The following is a 17,960-nucleotide window of genomic DNA, read 5'->3' as shown; positions in this document are numbered from 1 at the left end:
CAAAACAATGGCACTGACATATTTTAAGATTAATCAGTGCAAGTTTCTTTTCAGCTGAAACAGCTCAGGCTAACATTTTAGTCTGGGACTAGGCTTAAGCCTTGTCTGTGAAACAGGGGGTTAATTTCCCAGAGTATCCTTACCTGTTGAAATTTCTTTGAATTGTAAGTTCCACTTTAATTCCTTTAATTCTAATTCTAATTCCAAATCAACTTCCAGTAGGGTGTGACCAAATTTGATTGTATGGAATTTCCTTGAATTGAAAGGGAGCTGAAACAAAAATTTTGGCTAGCCCTGGTCTGTATTCCTGTTGTTGCTGCATCACATTGCTGTTCATTTGCATAAACATGATCTCTTCTTTATGCAATTGAGTGTTGCTTTTGCTTGTTTCCTCAAATCATTCTCAATTTGAATTGTAAGTTCCACTTTAATTCCTTTAATTCTAATTCTAATTCCAAATCAACTTCCAGTAGGGTGTGACCAAATTTGATTGTATGGAATTTCCTTGAATTGAAAGATACTAGTTGAATTGAAAGAAATAGTTGACAAAAATTTTGGCTAGCCCTGGTCTGTATTCCTGTTGTTGCTGCATCACATTGCTGTTCATTTGCATAAACATGATCTCTTCTTTATGCAATTGAGTGTTGCTTTTGCTTGTTTCCTCAAATCATTCTCAATGAAAATGAAACCAGTCACTTTGTCACTGCAAATCACTGTCGGTGTGAACGGCCCTTTAGGTTGCTGTATGAATACAAAATAAAAACAGTTTAAAGCCCTCAGTTAAGTCAAATGTTCATTACTTTTACTCAGATTTACTTGCAAGGCACCTGCAAGGTAAAACCTGCAAGACAAAGGGGCTTTTCAGTGTTGCCAAAGTTTTCTTCTTCATTTCTTCCTTGGCCAGTTATATGACAACATTCTGCTCTTTAAATTACTGCCAAGACCCTCACGACTCACATGCCAAGGAGTGCTTTTGTGTTTTCAAGTCCCAGATGAACCAATTCTTCAAACATGCCAGTACAGTATTGGCTAAACAGTGTTAGCAAACAGGAACAGTGTTGATAGTGACTGTTTTAACTAGTTTTAACATAGGCCATTGAGCTCAGAGCAGGTGCATAATTCTACCAGTAACTCATTACTTTAAGATCCATAAGAGGCAGTGTGGTGTGTTCCCCTTCCCACATGTTCATCTACACTGAGTAACAGCTCATTGGTGAAATCACTTCATATGAGTGTGTATGTGTGTCTGAAATTGCCTGTGTATACATTATGTGGTCGAGAATGTGTGTGTCAAACGATTTTGTAACATTTGTACAAAGCCTTGCTTAAGTTAACCTTGTAAATAAACATATATTATCCTTTTTTTATTTTATTTTAGTTTATATATGGTTTACAAAGTGCACTTAGGTGCACAGTCATTTCTTTCAAGATGTTACTTGAAATGTTTTTCCTTAATATTTTTTTTGTTTTTTATACATATATTTTGTATGAATATAATAAGTACTTGGGGTGTACCTGTTTTAACTCCACAAGACTGTTTTCCCTGTTAATGGCCTTTCTCTGTGAATTACAAATACTATGCAGAAATCTATTCACCTCGATGCAAAGAACAGAGATCTAACCTGCAAAGTGTGTCTGTCACAAGCTATAATAAATTCTTATTGCAGAGCATATTTCATTTGGGTTTTGTGTTTTTGTCTTGTTCTGCAGGCATTTTAGCACAGAGCATGATTTCTGAGAAAAGGTATAAAGAAATGGCACTATTTCCGCCTCTACTGAGGTATTATATGTATTTGGGTGTGTGTGTGTGTACTGGTTTATATATCCTGGTGGGGACTTAAACCTGACTACACAGACTCATGGGGACTCGTGTCACGGTGGGGACCTAAATTGTGGTCCCAACTGGTACAAAAGCTTATAAATCATACAGAGTTAAGTTTTTTGAAAATCTAAAAATGTAGAAAGTTTCCTGTGAGGGGTAGGTTTAGGGGTAGGGTTGGTGTAGGGCAATAGAATATACGGTCTGTACAGTATAAAAACCATTACGCCTATGGAGAGTCCCCACAAGGATAGCTGACCAGACTGTGTGTGTGTTTACAGTATTATAGAGGGACCTGAAAAACCTGTATACAGGTCAATGTTTTAAATGAAACCATTTAACAGGTTTAAACTTTAGCAATGGTTTGCATAGTTAAATATTTTGTCTTTGCTTTCAGTATTATATTATTCAGTATTATATTATTATATTATTTCAGTATATAAAATCACTTCTTTAGTGTATTTACAGGGTGAGTAATATATTATTTATCTTTAAGTATCAGTGTAACCGATATTTAGAGATATTAAAACAGATTCTCAGATTCTGCCTTCCATGGACATCATGACACACTTGTCACGTAAGTACAAAAATGCTCACAACTGCTACAAACCATTTTGACACTTGAAACATATACATACTGTATGTACAGTATGTATGTAGGCTATGTATATGTGAAAGATACACGTATTCCAATACCAAAAAGACTACTGCTTTCTGTGTGTGTGTATTATATATACCAATGCCAAAAAGACTACTGCTTTCTGTGTGTGTATTATATATACCAATGCCAAAAAGACTACTGCTGTTTTCATAGTGTTTATCAATAAATAGATTAATATTTTTTTTTTAATCTCATTTGCATGTCAACAGAAGGTAAGGTTTGCACTCACGTGTGAAGAGATGTGAGTTCATTGTAAAACTCGGATGTTTTCTTACTTTCTCACTTTCCCATAGGGTTACATTTTCTTCCAATGTTTGTTTATTTTTATCATTTTAATTCATTTTATTTCACGTCATTTCATTAGTATGGCAGCAGATGGCAGTGAAGTGTGAGCTGTCGGTAAATCTCACTCGCAGCTCAAATCGTGTTTTTAATCATTTGCTACAATGAATAAACCCAGTAGGTGGAGTCCGGGGGAAAGTTCATGTTCTGCATTCAGACAACTTCATTTCTTTGTTTGCAACAGTTTATCTCCAAAGTCTATTTTCGTGACACCTGTAGGCTATAAGCAAAAATAGGCTAAAAATAAAAGTAGCAACCCAATTGCACAATCGACTTCTCAATTCAGATAGTTTGGCATGAAGCAGAGGCTGTGACCGTAAATGTGTCATGCAGAGTGAGTGAATGAGTCGTGTTCATCAGCGGAATAGGCTACTTACCGCTCCTCGCCGGACTCGAGTTGCGCGCTGCGTTTTTAGAAGCGTCAAGTGTTTCGACAGCCGGCAGCAGCAGCAACGCTGTGATTCACATGCACTGAGCGAGATCGACATTTAAACGTGTACTTCTGGATACTTCTCATTTACCTCAAGACGGGTATAAGAAGTACTGCCTGCCTGGAGCCGAAGGGATATTCAGCATGCTGGGGAGGAAAAAGAAACCAGAGACAGTTCAGCCTGAACCCAAAGCGTACGAGTCGAAAACCCACGATCCGCTTCGGAGGCTTGGTGAGATCATAATAGGCTACATTAGGACAAAAAAAAAGTCTAATACGTCCTGATTGTTACTTTAAGTATGCATGCTTTCTTTAGTTTCACAGAAAGTGAACTTAATCTCAGCCACTAACTTGTTTTCGACTCTCGAAGCTCATGTTGTGAAAAGAGTCAAATGAGCAGATTCACTCATTCCACACTAAATCAATAAAGACCTTTACTCTTTGACAAATGCTCATTTTGCGTGACATATGGGTGTTGTGAGACATGACATCTAGTGTGAACTCATGACATTTTCTGTCTTCTATTAATTCCTTTATTCTTTAGGCGTCATTTTTAACCTGCTTTTGATCAAGAAAACGCTAATGCACATTATTTATTGCATTTGTACCTGACTTTGTGATATTTAGACAATAATTATACAATAACAACTAGATCTGGTTTGAGTGGCCGGTCGTCCCAAGAGTGCTTGACAGCAATGGGACATTTCACTGTTTGTGTTACTTTGTTATGTGAGCTCAAACAGAGCAGGTAGAATTAGTTGTTGTTGTTGGTTTTGTCTTTAGTCTGTTGGGATATGTCTCTACTAACTTTGCACATCTAGACTTTGCCATTTTTGCCCACTTTTCTATAGTAATGCAGTATTAGGGGTTTTTTGGTGTGTCTTGGATGACCTGACATATTATTTTTTTCGTGATCAGCATAACCCTCACGTAACTTCCACACTCATAACCACTGACTGTTCTCACACAATTATGATTTTCCCACTCATGTTTACCTCTCATCTCTACCCTTCAGCAGCAAGACTGACTCCAGCTGAGATCACCACCATCTACACCTATGGCCCTTGCTTATGCTGTCCACATAAAAACCCTTCTACATGTGTTTCTTGTAATATTGACATTTACTTTGCAATCATGTGATATCTTATTATGCAGCAAGCTGATGTCTGAAACTAACATATTATGTTAATATCAGCCTAGCTCTCAAACCGAACCAAAATAACTGCTAGTTTACGCTTCATGCTTTTGAAAGGAACTGCATGTAAGAAGGTGGAGAGATAAAAATATTTGAAAATATGTAAAACAGACGTCATTACTTGACTGATGTATCATGTAATCCTGGAATGCCTTTATTGTAGTATAGCAATTACGCAAGGAATAATATGCAGAATTCTTCATGAACAATGGCTGATTTCCAAGAAAAGTAACTAAGGTGTATTTATGTCACTGTTATTGCAGTGCTTTTATTGACCACGGCAGATGTTTACCACACCTCTGCCTGTTTTAGCTGGGTTTCTTCTGCATTTGATCATGAATGAGTTTAATTTTGTCTCTATATTGAGTACAAGATTCTCTGAGGATTCGTCTGCATTCCCTGGCTTTTTCCCATAACTACAGCACTGTGACTGCTGATACATGAGAAAGAGTTTAGCTTAAACTGTTGCAAGTGGGTGATAACCCTGCTTTAGTTTAATAAACTCTATTTATTGTTGTGCTCATCTGTATGATTTTCCATAGCAACCTATGCAGAATTCATTATTTTTACCAAGTCTTGTTCTAAGGTTCCATTTATTCTAAATATAGATGCCCCTCAGGTTAACTATAGGTAACTCTAGTCTATAAATGTTGCGTGCAGTAAAGTAAAGTAATCTCTTCACCAACAATTACATTTAAGGGACCATATAATGCATGTTTTAAAATCTTATTTTTTCAAGTCTACACTACTGTTCAAAAACGTTTTGCTCATGTTTTTGAAAGAAGTCTCATATTTTCACCAAGGCTACATATATTTGATCAAAATACAGTAAAAAATAGTTATACTGTGAAATATTATTACAATTTAAAGTAGCTGTTTTAATATGTTTAAAAATGTTATTAATTCCTGTGATGGCAAAGCTGAATTTTCAGCATCATTACTTCAGTCTTTACACATGATCCTTCAGAAATCATTCTAATATGCTGATTGCTGCTCCAGAAACATTTCTTGTTATTTATCAATGTTTAAAACAGTTGTGCTTCTTAATATTCTTGTGGAAACAGTGATAGATTTTTCTTTGATGAATATATAGTTCGGCATTCTTTGATGAATATAAAGTTGCTGAGTAAAAGTATTAGTTTCTAAAAAATAAAAAAAAATCTTGCTGACCCCGAACTATAGAGCTGTAGTTAATGTAGGTTTCTTTAACCGAAAACAACCCGAAGTGGTAATTTTCATTTTGCATGACCAGTTTCCTCCCTCTCACTTACCCGTAAAATAAATGTCCTTTTTTTTTTACTACTGTATCATTATGATTTCTAAGTAAGTGACCTCTATTATGAATTAAGTGACTACACTTATGTGTTGCAAGCTGCTGTTACATTTAGTTTGCACTGCACTAGATGTTTATTACTGAAGTTTATAACAGCCATATTTGTGACATTTTCACAGAACAAAACGTGCCAAGTTCTTCAGTCAGAAACGTTCAGAGGTTCTTTATTTCTGATAGGAGATTTATGTTTGTGACCTCCGTTTTTCAGCTTGGTTCCAGTAATTTCAGGTTCTCTTAAAAGAGCACTCAGAAATGTTTTGCTTATGTTGCTAAGTGAGTGAAATTCTTAGTACATAAAGTCTTATTTTGTCTCAGTTTTAATTTTTCATCTAATATTTATATTTAATTTGAGATTAATTGAATTAACAACGACAATTTTTAATAGTTTTCATTGACAGTAACGACAATAACAAAAATACTATTTTTCTTTTTTTACCTCAAATCATATGTTTCTCAAACTCTTCTTCATTATACATGGTTTAGTTTAGTTTAGTTTAGTTTGTGGTGGCATTTCATTGCCATGTTTCCAGTAGCTTTGTCTCTGTACTCTGGCAAAATACCAAAAACTCTCCCTCCTTCCATCCATAAGCTCTTCCCCCTGACCTCTGTGTGTCTTTCACATATACGCACACACTTGTCAGAGACACTTTATCGTGGTCTTTACATTCTGGTTGCTGTGGTGAGGGTCTCTTTGCTGCAAACACTCTTGGCTGTTCAGCAGGAACAGTTGAGCGAGTTTGCATTGCCTCTCACTCTTTTGTTGATTGCCAACTTTTTATATATATATATATATATGTTATTTACTTCTATTAAAGTCACTCCACTTTTTCTCTTTAATGTATTTTACTCTGAAGTAACACGAAAAGTATTAAAAAAGCAAGCAAGCAATGTTTTATGACATTTCAGAGAGCTGAGGAATTCACTAAACGGTTACACAACGTTTGCACACAGTATTTCAGTGCAAAAACTTCTTATTCATTGTCTGCAATATGGTTAAATCAGGTGCTAAATGCACTAAAATAGCGCTGCACTTTATTTAAATGAACTCATGGCTTAACATGGCTTATCGATTGTGGCTTATTCATACAACTTAATGCTATTTGCCTGGCATAATTAATGCTGAATATTTATGATTTGAAGAAACAAATATTTAAATTAAAAAGACATGAACACTACCGTTCAAAAGTTTGGGGTCAGTAAGGTTTTTATTTGAAAATAAATGAATACTTTTATTCAGTAAGGACACATCAAATAGATTAAACTGGCAACTTTTTATATATATATATATATATGTTATTTACTTCTATTAAAGTCACTCCACTTTTTCTCTTTAATGTATTTTACTCTGAAGTAACACGAAAAGTATAAAAAAAAAGCAAGCAAGCAATGTTTTATGACATTTCAGAGAGCTGATGAAGAGAAGAGGGTTTGAAGTAGTGTTGACTAGGGCAAATCTCCATGCTGTGAAAGAATGCAGAGCAGCTATTTCACTGTGAGCATGACCTCTGTCTTTCTTCAGGTCTTTTTGAGTCCAATTAAAGCTCTGGCAGAGAATCGGGATGAATTCACTAAACAGTTACACAACGTTTGCACACAGTATTTCAGTGCAAAAACTTCTTATTCATTGTCTGCAATATGGTTAAATCAGGTGCTAAATGCACTAAAATAGCGCTGCACTTTATTTAAATTAACTCATGGCTTAACATGGCTTATCGATTGTGGCTTATTCATACAACTTAATGCTATTTGCCTGGCATAATTAATGCTGAATATTTATGATTTGAAGAAACAAATATTTAAATTAAAAAGACATGAACACTACCGTTCAAAAGTTTGGGGTCAGTAAGGTTTTTATTTGAAAATAAATGAATACTTTTATTCAGTAAGGACACATCAAATAGATTAAAAGTAACAGTAAAGACATTTATAATTGCTGTTCTTTTGAATTTCATGTCCATCAAAGGAATCCAGAAAAAAAAAACACAAACACATTAAACAGCACAACTGTTTTCAACACTGATAATAATTTGAAATGTTTCTTGAGCAGCTAATCAGAATGATTTCTGAAGGATCATGTGACATTTAAGACTTTACATCACTCAAATGCACTCAAACGGCATTTAGAATTATTTTGAATAGTCATTATAAATTGGTTTACTGTATTTTTAATCAAATAAATTCAGCCTTAGTGAGCAAAAGAGACTTAAAACATACTGTTATTACAAATATATACCAAGCCTTTGAATGTTAGCATATATTTGTGTGCATTTTCTATTGTTCATGGCGGTAGTAATCCATCTTGTTCTAGCTAATCAAAAGAGCTTTTCTCAACCACTTTACACTATACTGAGTTAGCTAAGCTGTTATCTTGCTAACTTCAGATTTTACCTTGATTTGCATGAATTGGCACTAACACATACGGCACTAAATTACCGCTAAAATCAACGGCACAGTTCATTCTTACTGAATTCTTCCCTCATCATGTTTTTTTTTCCAGCTCAGCCTATTGTAACACTGCACCGCTCTGCACAGCCAGGCTTAACTTAGCTTTGAAAAGTCTATAAAGAGCTCAGTGTGCGCTACTGGCAATTTTGCAATCTTTGTTCTGAGTGAATAGTCTTTTTCCAAGCTTGCACAAGCCTGTGAAGGAGAGCAAGTCACTTTAATGTGGAAAACAAACATATGTTGATTATTAAGAATGAAAACATGACAAAAAACAATCTAGAAATAATTTCCCCATTACTGTCATCTGATATCATGCTATACGTGCAGTCATTGCTGCTGACGCTGGCCCTCAGTTATTAGTGTCTTACATCCCCGTGGCATGACATCATCCCTCATGTTTGTGACTGTAGCTTCTGACCTCCCAGTGCTCTCACGTCTCGAGTATGTGTGAGTGTGCACATATATATTTATTTTGGAATATGTTTGAGCAATGGGTTGATTTTGGTCCATGTTTTGGATGAAATATCAAAACGGTATGTGACTCCGGGAAGTGTTAGTCTCTGTCACATATAACCTTGTGAATATGAGAACAACCTTGGGACAGCACATTATGAGTGAATTTTAGTATGTGTAACTTTTAGAGACTTGACACTTCAGAATCAGACTTACAGCATGCAGCAGGTGTGTTGGGCAGAATGGGACACATTTAGAAAGAACAGGAGGCGCTCTTATTTTACAATTATGTGTGTGTGACTGTGTGTGTGTGTGTGTGTGTGTGTCTCATAGGTGTGTTGGACGATGGAGATGTGCGCCTGATGCTTCAGGGGTCAAAGATGATGAAGGTTCGATCTCAGCGTTGGCGGAAGGACAGGAGCCTGAAGCTTCTGGAGGACTGTGTGACAGTGTGGTGTGAGTCCAGCAAAACCTCCCGCAAAGGCAAAAGACAGCAGACCTGTGAGTATATCTTTTGTGACTGAACTACATCCAAAAACAAATCAAAATTCAGCTTCCAGCACAATATTTGTGAGTTCAGAAATTATGTGGCATGATGAACAAGAGTCAGTTCAGTAAGTGCTCTCAGCTTAGCTCCTGAGGCCTTTCTAGCAAGATATTTTGTTTCTACATTTTGAGTTTACCACCCCACATCTCTACAATGGATTGTTTTCTGTTTCATATGAATCACACAAAAACACAGTTTTGTATAGTTGGTATAAAATTGGGTAAAGAGAGCATTCTTCACAAGACTGTGTCTAATGAATTTGTTTTTTGTGCTGACATTGGCTATTTTCTTGCTGACAGGGTGGTATATATTGTATAATGTTTTTAAAAATCCAGATCCCCCCCGCTAATCTAGTCAGCTTTTCCCATTTCACTACTGTTAGTTTGGATTTGGGAAGAAGAAACTAATCCTAGAACATCAACCAGAAGCACTGACACAATTGTTTTTAACTTTGATAATAATAAGAAATGTTTCTTGAGCAGCAAATCAGCATATTAGAATGATTTCTGAAGGATCATGTGACACTGAAGACTGGAGTAGGCCTAATAATGTTGAAAATGTAGCTTTGCCACCACAGGAATAAATTACATTTTAAAATATAGCCTATTAAAATTTAATATTTTAATAATATTTCACAATTTTACTGTATGTTTGATCAGCATTGGTGAGCATAAGAGACATCTTTAAAAAACATAAAAAATCTTACAGACCCCAAACTTTTGAACATTAGTGTATTTGTTTTTTTCTTACTAAACAGAGAGAGTTAAATTATTTAGAAATGACTTTATGTTGACATGGGTGCCAGTGATGCCATTACTGTGAGGAAGGTGCCATGATGCCAGACCTTAACATGTGATTTAGTGGCTATAATACTGCTTTAGCATTTGTTCTGACTCCGTTGCAGTATGGAAACATTTATTTTTTATTTTTACAAGTAATCAGATCATGGAAACAGAATAATGAATAAAGAATAATGATCAGAAAACAATACTTCACTTCTTCACTTACTCTGACCTCATACTTGGCTTTAAGTCAAAACAAGACGTTATTAATATTTTGTCTGCTATCTCTATTTTTAAATGTCTATTGTTAACCTCATCCCAAAGGACCCAGCAGGTATTAAATCTTATGATGTTAAATTTTTAGTAAATGAATGCCACTGAATTTAACAGGACGGATGGATTTGGCTTAGTGTGTTGAATTGTAGCAGTGACCCAATTAATCACAGGTCAAACAAGGGAAAGATTTTCATTTGATGTTATAGAAACATCTGAATCCTGCACCTAGTTATGATGAAGAAAGGTTATGCAATGATGAGTCATTACAGGTGCCATCACAATATATTACGCATGAGCCTCGCTCTTTTTTGTGAGACTGCATTTTAACCATTTTAGTTAGTTATCATTAGGGCTGTCATTTGATTGAAATTATGAATTAATTACATGATATTCTGGTTATTTAAATTAATCACATTGATATTCAAGATAATTCAAAGACATCACATGGGGATGGGGGTACAATGGGGATCCAGTATCATGCTTTTTTCCATAGTAAACCACTCACCTTTGACCATCTGTGATATATTGCTTGGCAGGTTTTTGTTGAGGGACGGGACTTTCCAATCAATGCAACAGCAAACAGAAAACCCATACAATTTTGTTTGCATATGTCTGAACTCATTAATACATGCACGGTTGTGTGTTTGTATCTCTATATAGGCCTACTAGCTCAGACGCTCAGTTTCTCTCCAGTTTAATTTCCTTCTTTTGTTTGGCTTGTTTCACAAGATCAAACAAAGCCAGGAAATGAAGCTAGAAATATATCCATTTATAAACTGTGATTATTAAAGGGTTAGTTCACCCAAAAATGAAAATTAGACTGTGTTTTACTTACCCTCGAAGTATCCTAGGTGTATATGACTTTCTTCTTTCAGACGAATCCAGTCGGAGTTATATTAAAAATTGTCCTGGCTATTCCAAGCTCTATCATTGCAGTCAGCGGGTGTTGCAGTTGAACAGTCCACAAGTCGTCAAATAAAGCACGCGCATTCATAATAAAACGTGTTTCACACAGCTCTGGGAGGTGAATAAAGGCCTCCTGTAGTGAATGCATGCGTTTTGGTTAGAAAAATATCCATATTTCAAACGTAATAAACACTTTTCTCTCACTTGCGCTGACTGTCATACACTGAAGCAGTTCCAGTGGATTGATTCGACTTGTGGACTGTTCAACTGCAACACCTGCTGACTGCAGTAATAGAGCTTGGAATAGCCAGGACAATTTTTAATATAACTCCAACTGGATTCGTCTGAAAGAAGAAAGTCATATACACCTAGGATGCTTCGAGGGTGAGTAAAACACATTTTCATTTTTGGGTGAACTAACCCTTTAACCAGAACGGTCTGAAACTTTAAATAATTTCAGACCAGCAGATTTAGTGCTTACTTTGAATAGAGGCATTGTGGGACATGTCCCGATTAATTGTCCCAATCTGTTATTTTCACCTGCTTTTCAGGTGATTGGTAATCTCCTTTTAATCACACAAATGCAACCTTTGCTCCTAGCATAATGGAAACATACCACAGATTCATCTGTGACAGGAGACATTATGGGATATGAGCTGCTCTATCATCTCTAATCTCTAGCTGTTCAGATGATTGTTAATCTGTTTTTCATCTCACTTATGCTCTTCAGATGGATGGATAATCCGCTGTGAGAGTGAAGAAAATCAGACTTCCTGCTATAATCCCATTCCCGTCGCTTCACTGGAGCATGGGAATGTTATTTCTCTCATTAGACCACAGGTGTTGGTGGACCCTATTTAGGGAGCCTTCAGCCCCTCTGTCCTTTATCTCAGCCCTCTGAAATATATGTGATTATCTCCACTGTCATCACCCTCAAAAATCTGTAATTATGTGATCTCTCTTCACATTTGCTGAAAACATTGGCTGCATTGAGATTTCTGAGGCTACTCAACTTGAAATGCAACAAAATATGTGATTAAAAAAGTCAGTTAAGCAAAATTCGAAATTGCGACCACTTGCTCTTAAAGCAAGAAAAGTTTGGCCCACAAGACAAGGGGTTTAACAACCCTAAGACTTAAATCCTAAAATCACTCCTAAATCAGACTCATTCTCACACATGGACTGTGAACAACAACTGTGTCTTTTGTATAGTGATATAGAAATGTGAATGGATGCATGTTTCTATTTATCTATTGTAATCATATCTTTTGGGATTTTGAAACTTGCAAAGTTTCCATATACACATGCAGCTGTACAGCAGATTAAAGCCCAGGTCATGTATTTATGAATAATCCCTGCTTTTAGGGGGGATTTATGGGTCATTCTGATGAGACCCTGAGGACTAAAGTGAACTTGTAACTAATCATGTGACTCATTGTGATTAATAATTTGTGCTGTCTCACACATGCACAATCACATGTTAGTAATCACTTTTGTAATATCATTATGTAATAATTAGTGTTTTCATTTTAATTGGAACACATGTTGTTTTTGTAATGTATACATAGATGTATCTTAATACACCCTAGAAAACATAAAAATACCACCCACTCACCTGTCAATCATCCCCTTTAGTAAAACAAGAGTTTAAACATAGGCCTTTATGCAAATTCTTAGATCATGTGAAGCATATGAAGTTCTGTCTGTGAAATTATCTGTGAGGGCCAAGGCGGAGTCGACGGCCCCTGTGACTGAGGCGGCGATCCAGAAGACCGCGGCAGAGCCAGAGCGACTGAGGACTCAGAAGGAGCCAGAGGGATGGAGGAGTCTGAGGGATGGAGGGAAGAGGCGAAGCCGGAGGAGTGGAATCCCGTAGCAAAGGAGGGTTGACGACTGACCAAGGCGGAGCCGGAGGGATGAGGGAGCCCGGTAGAGCCAGTGGGATGATGGGCCACAGTGGAGACGAGGGAGCTAAGAGCTAAGGTGGATCAAATGGATCGAAGGGCAGAGGTGGAGTTCAGGACTTGTAGGTCGGAGGCGGAAACAGGGGATCCTCACGCCAAGGCAGAGCTGGAGACTGGAAGCCTCGAGGCGAGACAAGGCTCCAGGATGGTGCTGACTGAGGGTAAGCTGAGGGGCTTACAGAAACCAGCGGAGACGGCAGAACTGGCAGAAATATAGAGAGGAGACGGGAGAGGGAACACAGAAGGCTCAGGAGAGTCAGGAGGGTCAGGGCTGGACGGAATCAGCAAGAAGACAGATGATACAGGGTAATACATGAAATTATCCACTTCAACATTATCCAAAATGCTTCCAGAGGCCATCTGTAGTTCACCCTCAGTGGCGGGAGTGTGTATGGGGCTTCTTTCCAACCCCTCATACTCACCTAATATTCCCTCCGGCACGTGCGGTGTTGCCGACTCACACGCCTGGTCAGACGCGTCAATCAGCTCAGGCTCCAGGGCGATGGCAGGCTCAGTCGCTTCTTCTCATGCTGGCCCTTCAGTCACGGTGGGCTCTTGCAGATGCTCCATGCAGCATATTGATGGTTGGCTGGGTTTTGGGACTGGCGGTGCTCTGGATGGGGGAAAGATGCTCTCCAGACATCTAATGACGGGCTCCTTCCAGTCAAGTCCTGTGGTGTCTGGGAGGTCTATGGGATAATGGTAATTCACCCCAATCCAGAGCAGCAATTTCAGGGTTTCGTCATCAAATGGAGCGTTGACAGTGAGACGACAAAAGCTTTAGAAATAATACAATAAATTGTGGCTCATTTGAGCCACAGCAGCAAATTTCGCAGCATATTCCATTATGTGGTCTGGTATGCTGTCACGTAATGTCCAAGGAAGATGAATATAAAGCAATACAAAGTTTTATAAATAACTCAGAAGATCAGCCACATGCGAGACAGTTGTGTATACACAAACAATACCAGACAAATCAAGAGTGAGACAGAGCAACATAAATACAAGACAAATTAGGGAACTAATCAATAACACCTGTGATGATTAAATGAATTTCCATGACTTCCAAAGAGTGACAGGAAAATGAAGAAAGGAAGCCAGGAAACTAGAGAAAACAAACTAAAAGTCCATGATGATGAAACTAAAAGAACATAGTTGTGACATTTGTCACTCGAACTGAGACTTGCATTGTTTTTGTGTAAGATATTGTGTCAAAAATTAACTAACTAAATAAAATTATTATTTTTCAAACTACACTGTTTTTATTTCCCAGCATTGTACAGTACATGATACACACTACCACTACCATCTTGAGCAACAAATCAGCATATTAAAATGGTTTCTGAAGGATCATGTGACACTGAAGACTGAAGAGTATTGAATGCTGCAAATTCAGCTTTGCATCACAGGAATAAATTAGATTTTAAAATATATTTAAATAGAAAACAGTTCTTTCAAATTGTTATAATATAACACAGTATTACTGTTTATACTGTATTTGTAGTTGACTATAAGAGACTTAAGTTGGCTTGAAAAAGCCAACTTACTGAAATCCTATTTAAACTTCTTCTTCTTCTTCTTCTTCTGAGACCAAATTTTAAAATGTATCTCCTCCGCATGCAAGCAACATGCTAGTAAACTTGTTAATCATGCTAACAAAATGCTAACACCATGCTAGTAACATGCTAGTCATGCTAGAAACATGCCAGCAACTTGATAAAAATGCTAACAAAATGCTAGCAACTTGTTAAACATGTTAGAAACATGGTAACATCATGCTAGTAACATGCTAATCATGCTAGAATCATGCTAAGAAAATGCTAGCAACTTGTTAAACATGTTAGAAACATGGTAACATCATGCTAGTAACATGCTAATCATGCTAGAATCATGCTAAGAAAATGCTAGCAACTTGTTAAACATGCTAGAAACATGGTAGCATAATGCTAGTTACAAATGCTAATCGTGCTAGAATCATGCTAGTAACATGCCATGCTAATCATGCTAGAATCATGCTAGCAACATGCTAGTAAACTTGCTAATCATATTAACAAAATGTTAACACCATGCTAGCAAATTGGTAAACATGTTAGAAACATGCTAGCAACTTTGTTAAACATGTAAGAAACATGCTAATCATGATAGGATCATTCTAGTAAAATGCTAATCATGCTAACAACATGCTATTAACTTGTTAATCATGTTAACAACATGCTAGTAACTTGCTAATCATGATAGAAACATGCTAGCATCATGCTAGTAACATGGTAATCATGCTAACAACATGCTAGTAACATGCTAATCATGTTAGAAACATGCTAGTAATTTGCTAATCATGTTAACAAAATGATAACACCATGCTAGTAACATGCTAATCATGTTAGAAACATGCTAGTAACTTGCTAATTATACTAACAAAATGTTAACACCATGCTAGTGACATGTTAATCATGCTAGAATCATGCTAGCAACATGTTAGTAACTTGTTAATAATGTTAGAAACATGCTAGTAACTTGCTAATCATGCTAACAAAATGTTAACAAACAATGCTAGTAACATGCTAATCATGCTAACAACATGTTAGTATCTTGTTAATTATGTTAACAACACGCTAGTAACATACTTATAATGCTAGAAACATGCTAGTAACTTGCTAATCATGCTAACAAAATGTTAACAAACAATGCTAGTAACATGCTAATCATGCTAACAACATGTTAGTATCTTGTTAATTATGTTAACAACACGCTAGTAACATACTTATAATGCTAGAAACATGCTAGTAACTTGCTAATCATGCTAACAAAATGTTAACAAACAATGCTAGTAACATGCTAATCATGCTAACAACATGTTAGTATCTTGTTAATTATGTTAACAACACGCTAGTAACATACTTATAATGCTAGAAACATGCTAGTAACTTGCTAATCATGCTAGCAACATGTTAACCATGTTAGAAACATGCTAGTAACATGCTAATAATGCTAGCAATATGGTAGTAACATGCTAATTGTGCTAGCAACAGGCTAGTAACATGTGAATCATGTTAAAAACATGTTAGCAACATGCTAGTCATGCTAGAAAGAGCCTAGCAACCACCCCAGGTACCCTAGCAATATGTTTTATACCTATCTGTTTTTCTGATAGACTTTATTGCCTTGAAAACATTCAAAATTTAATCTTTAAAACTATTTTAACTTTCAAACTACTTCAAACTGCAAACTACTTCAGACTGCAAGCTTTTCAAACTTTTTTTCAAACTTTCTAGCTAGGCTTTTTCAAGCCAACTTAAAGTTTGTCTACAAACTTTTCAATCTAGTTTAAAAAATATTGACAATCTTATCAACCCCAAACTAATGAATGGTAGAGTAGCATGAAACTCACTTGAAAATGATCATTAACCAAACACTTTTGTTTGTACCGCTCAACTCAGATGAGTGCAACAGATGAGACGGCCTCTTTCTCTGTTTCTGTCTTGTGCTGTGTCACACTGGCTTCAGGAATGCATGCTCAGCTGCTCCTGTCCTATCCCAGCATGCTCCTCACAACTCACGGACTGCCACACACTTGAAGGAATAAACATAGTCCAAATAATGACTGTGTGTGTTTGCATTATGTGAATAAGTGTTTGTGCATGTAACGTTACATCATACACCACTTCATCCCTTTGTTATTTTGGCTATTTATTAAGGTAGATAAAGATAGAAGACTCGTGGTTATGGCATAAGTGTCAGATAGCCTGCACTAAATGATGCCGGTCAGCGGCTAGGCTCCTGACTGGGGTTAAAAAATATCACATCACACCGACGTTAATGTCATTACATCAGTTGCCGGTTCGCTACAGAATTGAATATGACCCAGGGAAGTCCTTGAGATCATCAAATCAGGGAATATTAGTGGTTCCAAGAACAAAATTTTAACTCAGAGGTGACCGGGCATTTGCAGTAGCTGCGCCAAAACTGTGGAATAGCGTAATAGTATTAGGACTGCCAGAACTGTAGGTAATTTTAAATCAAAACTGAAGTTTTATTTGTTTGAAATGGCTTTTAACAAATGACACAGTGTCATGTTATAGTTTGCATGTATTCACTTTTATTCTTTATTTTATTTTTTGGAAACTATTGCTTTATGTTTATGTGCAGCACATTGGTCAACAGCTGTTGTTTTAAATAGTGCTTTATAAATAAAGTGACATTGGCATTGACCTGTTTCTGATCATTAGTCGCCCTTATATTCCCCTCTTGTTTTCTGTCCTGTGCCAGATCGAAATCTCTGCTCTGCTGAGTTAACCTGGCTCTTGTCACTGTTGACTGTTATCCTGTTTCCTGGTTTTGTCTAGCCTAGTCTTGCCTAGTTTCCTTTGCTTTTATTTTACTTTTGATCTAGCCCAGTTCTATCTAGTTCCTAGTTTTAGCTCCAGCCGTTTAGTGTTATTTTCGTTTTTTCCTTCCCCTCTGCCCTCTCCAGCCCCCCGTCTGCCCTGGCTGCTGGACTCCCTTCTGTCTGCCTCCTTCCCCTCGCTGCCCAGCGTTCCCTGCTCCCTCCTGGAGTTCCTCTCTGTCACGGCAGAGAAGAGTCAGGATCCAAGTGCGAGTGCAAAGGTAAGGTTTATTTAGTAATCACAATAACGGAAACACTAGGTGATAATCCTCGGGTCCTGGTCAGGATCAGAGCTCCACTGAGAAACCCCTCCAACCACTGTGCTGACCAAACCAAGGAGAAGGCTGAAGATCCGTACCCTGACTGAGCGAGAACTGGAAACAGAGAACTGACAGGGAGACAGGAACATGAGAATAACGAACC

At 37.1% G+C, this 17,960-nt stretch overlaps 1 protein-coding gene across 1 annotated transcript in view; it reads left to right on the top strand.

The window, feature by feature from the left end:
- Positions 1-3,007: 3,007 nt before the first annotated feature.
- Positions 3,008-17,960, top strand: part of LOC107591554 (1-phosphatidylinositol 4,5-bisphosphate phosphodiesterase delta-3-A-like) — a 29,084-nt gene continuing 14,131 nt past the window's right edge. The window contains exons 1-2 of the mRNA XM_016280746.1: positions 3,008-3,484; positions 9,012-9,179. Coding sequence (XP_016136232.1) covers positions 3,397-3,484; positions 9,012-9,179 — 256 coding nt within the window. The 5' untranslated portion in view covers positions 3,008-3,396. The remainder of the gene's footprint in view (positions 3,485-9,011; positions 9,180-17,960) is intronic.

This window comes from Sinocyclocheilus grahami, unplaced genomic scaffold, assembly GCF_001515645.1.
Source record: "Sinocyclocheilus grahami isolate Dianchi unplaced genomic scaffold, SAMN03320097.WGS_v1.1 scaffold9.1, whole genome shotgun sequence".
Taxonomy (NCBI): Eukaryota; Metazoa; Chordata; class Actinopteri; order Cypriniformes; family Cyprinidae; genus Sinocyclocheilus; species Sinocyclocheilus grahami.
Note: the sequence above shows the minus strand (reverse complement) of the source record. Positions and strands in the feature narration are given on the sequence as shown.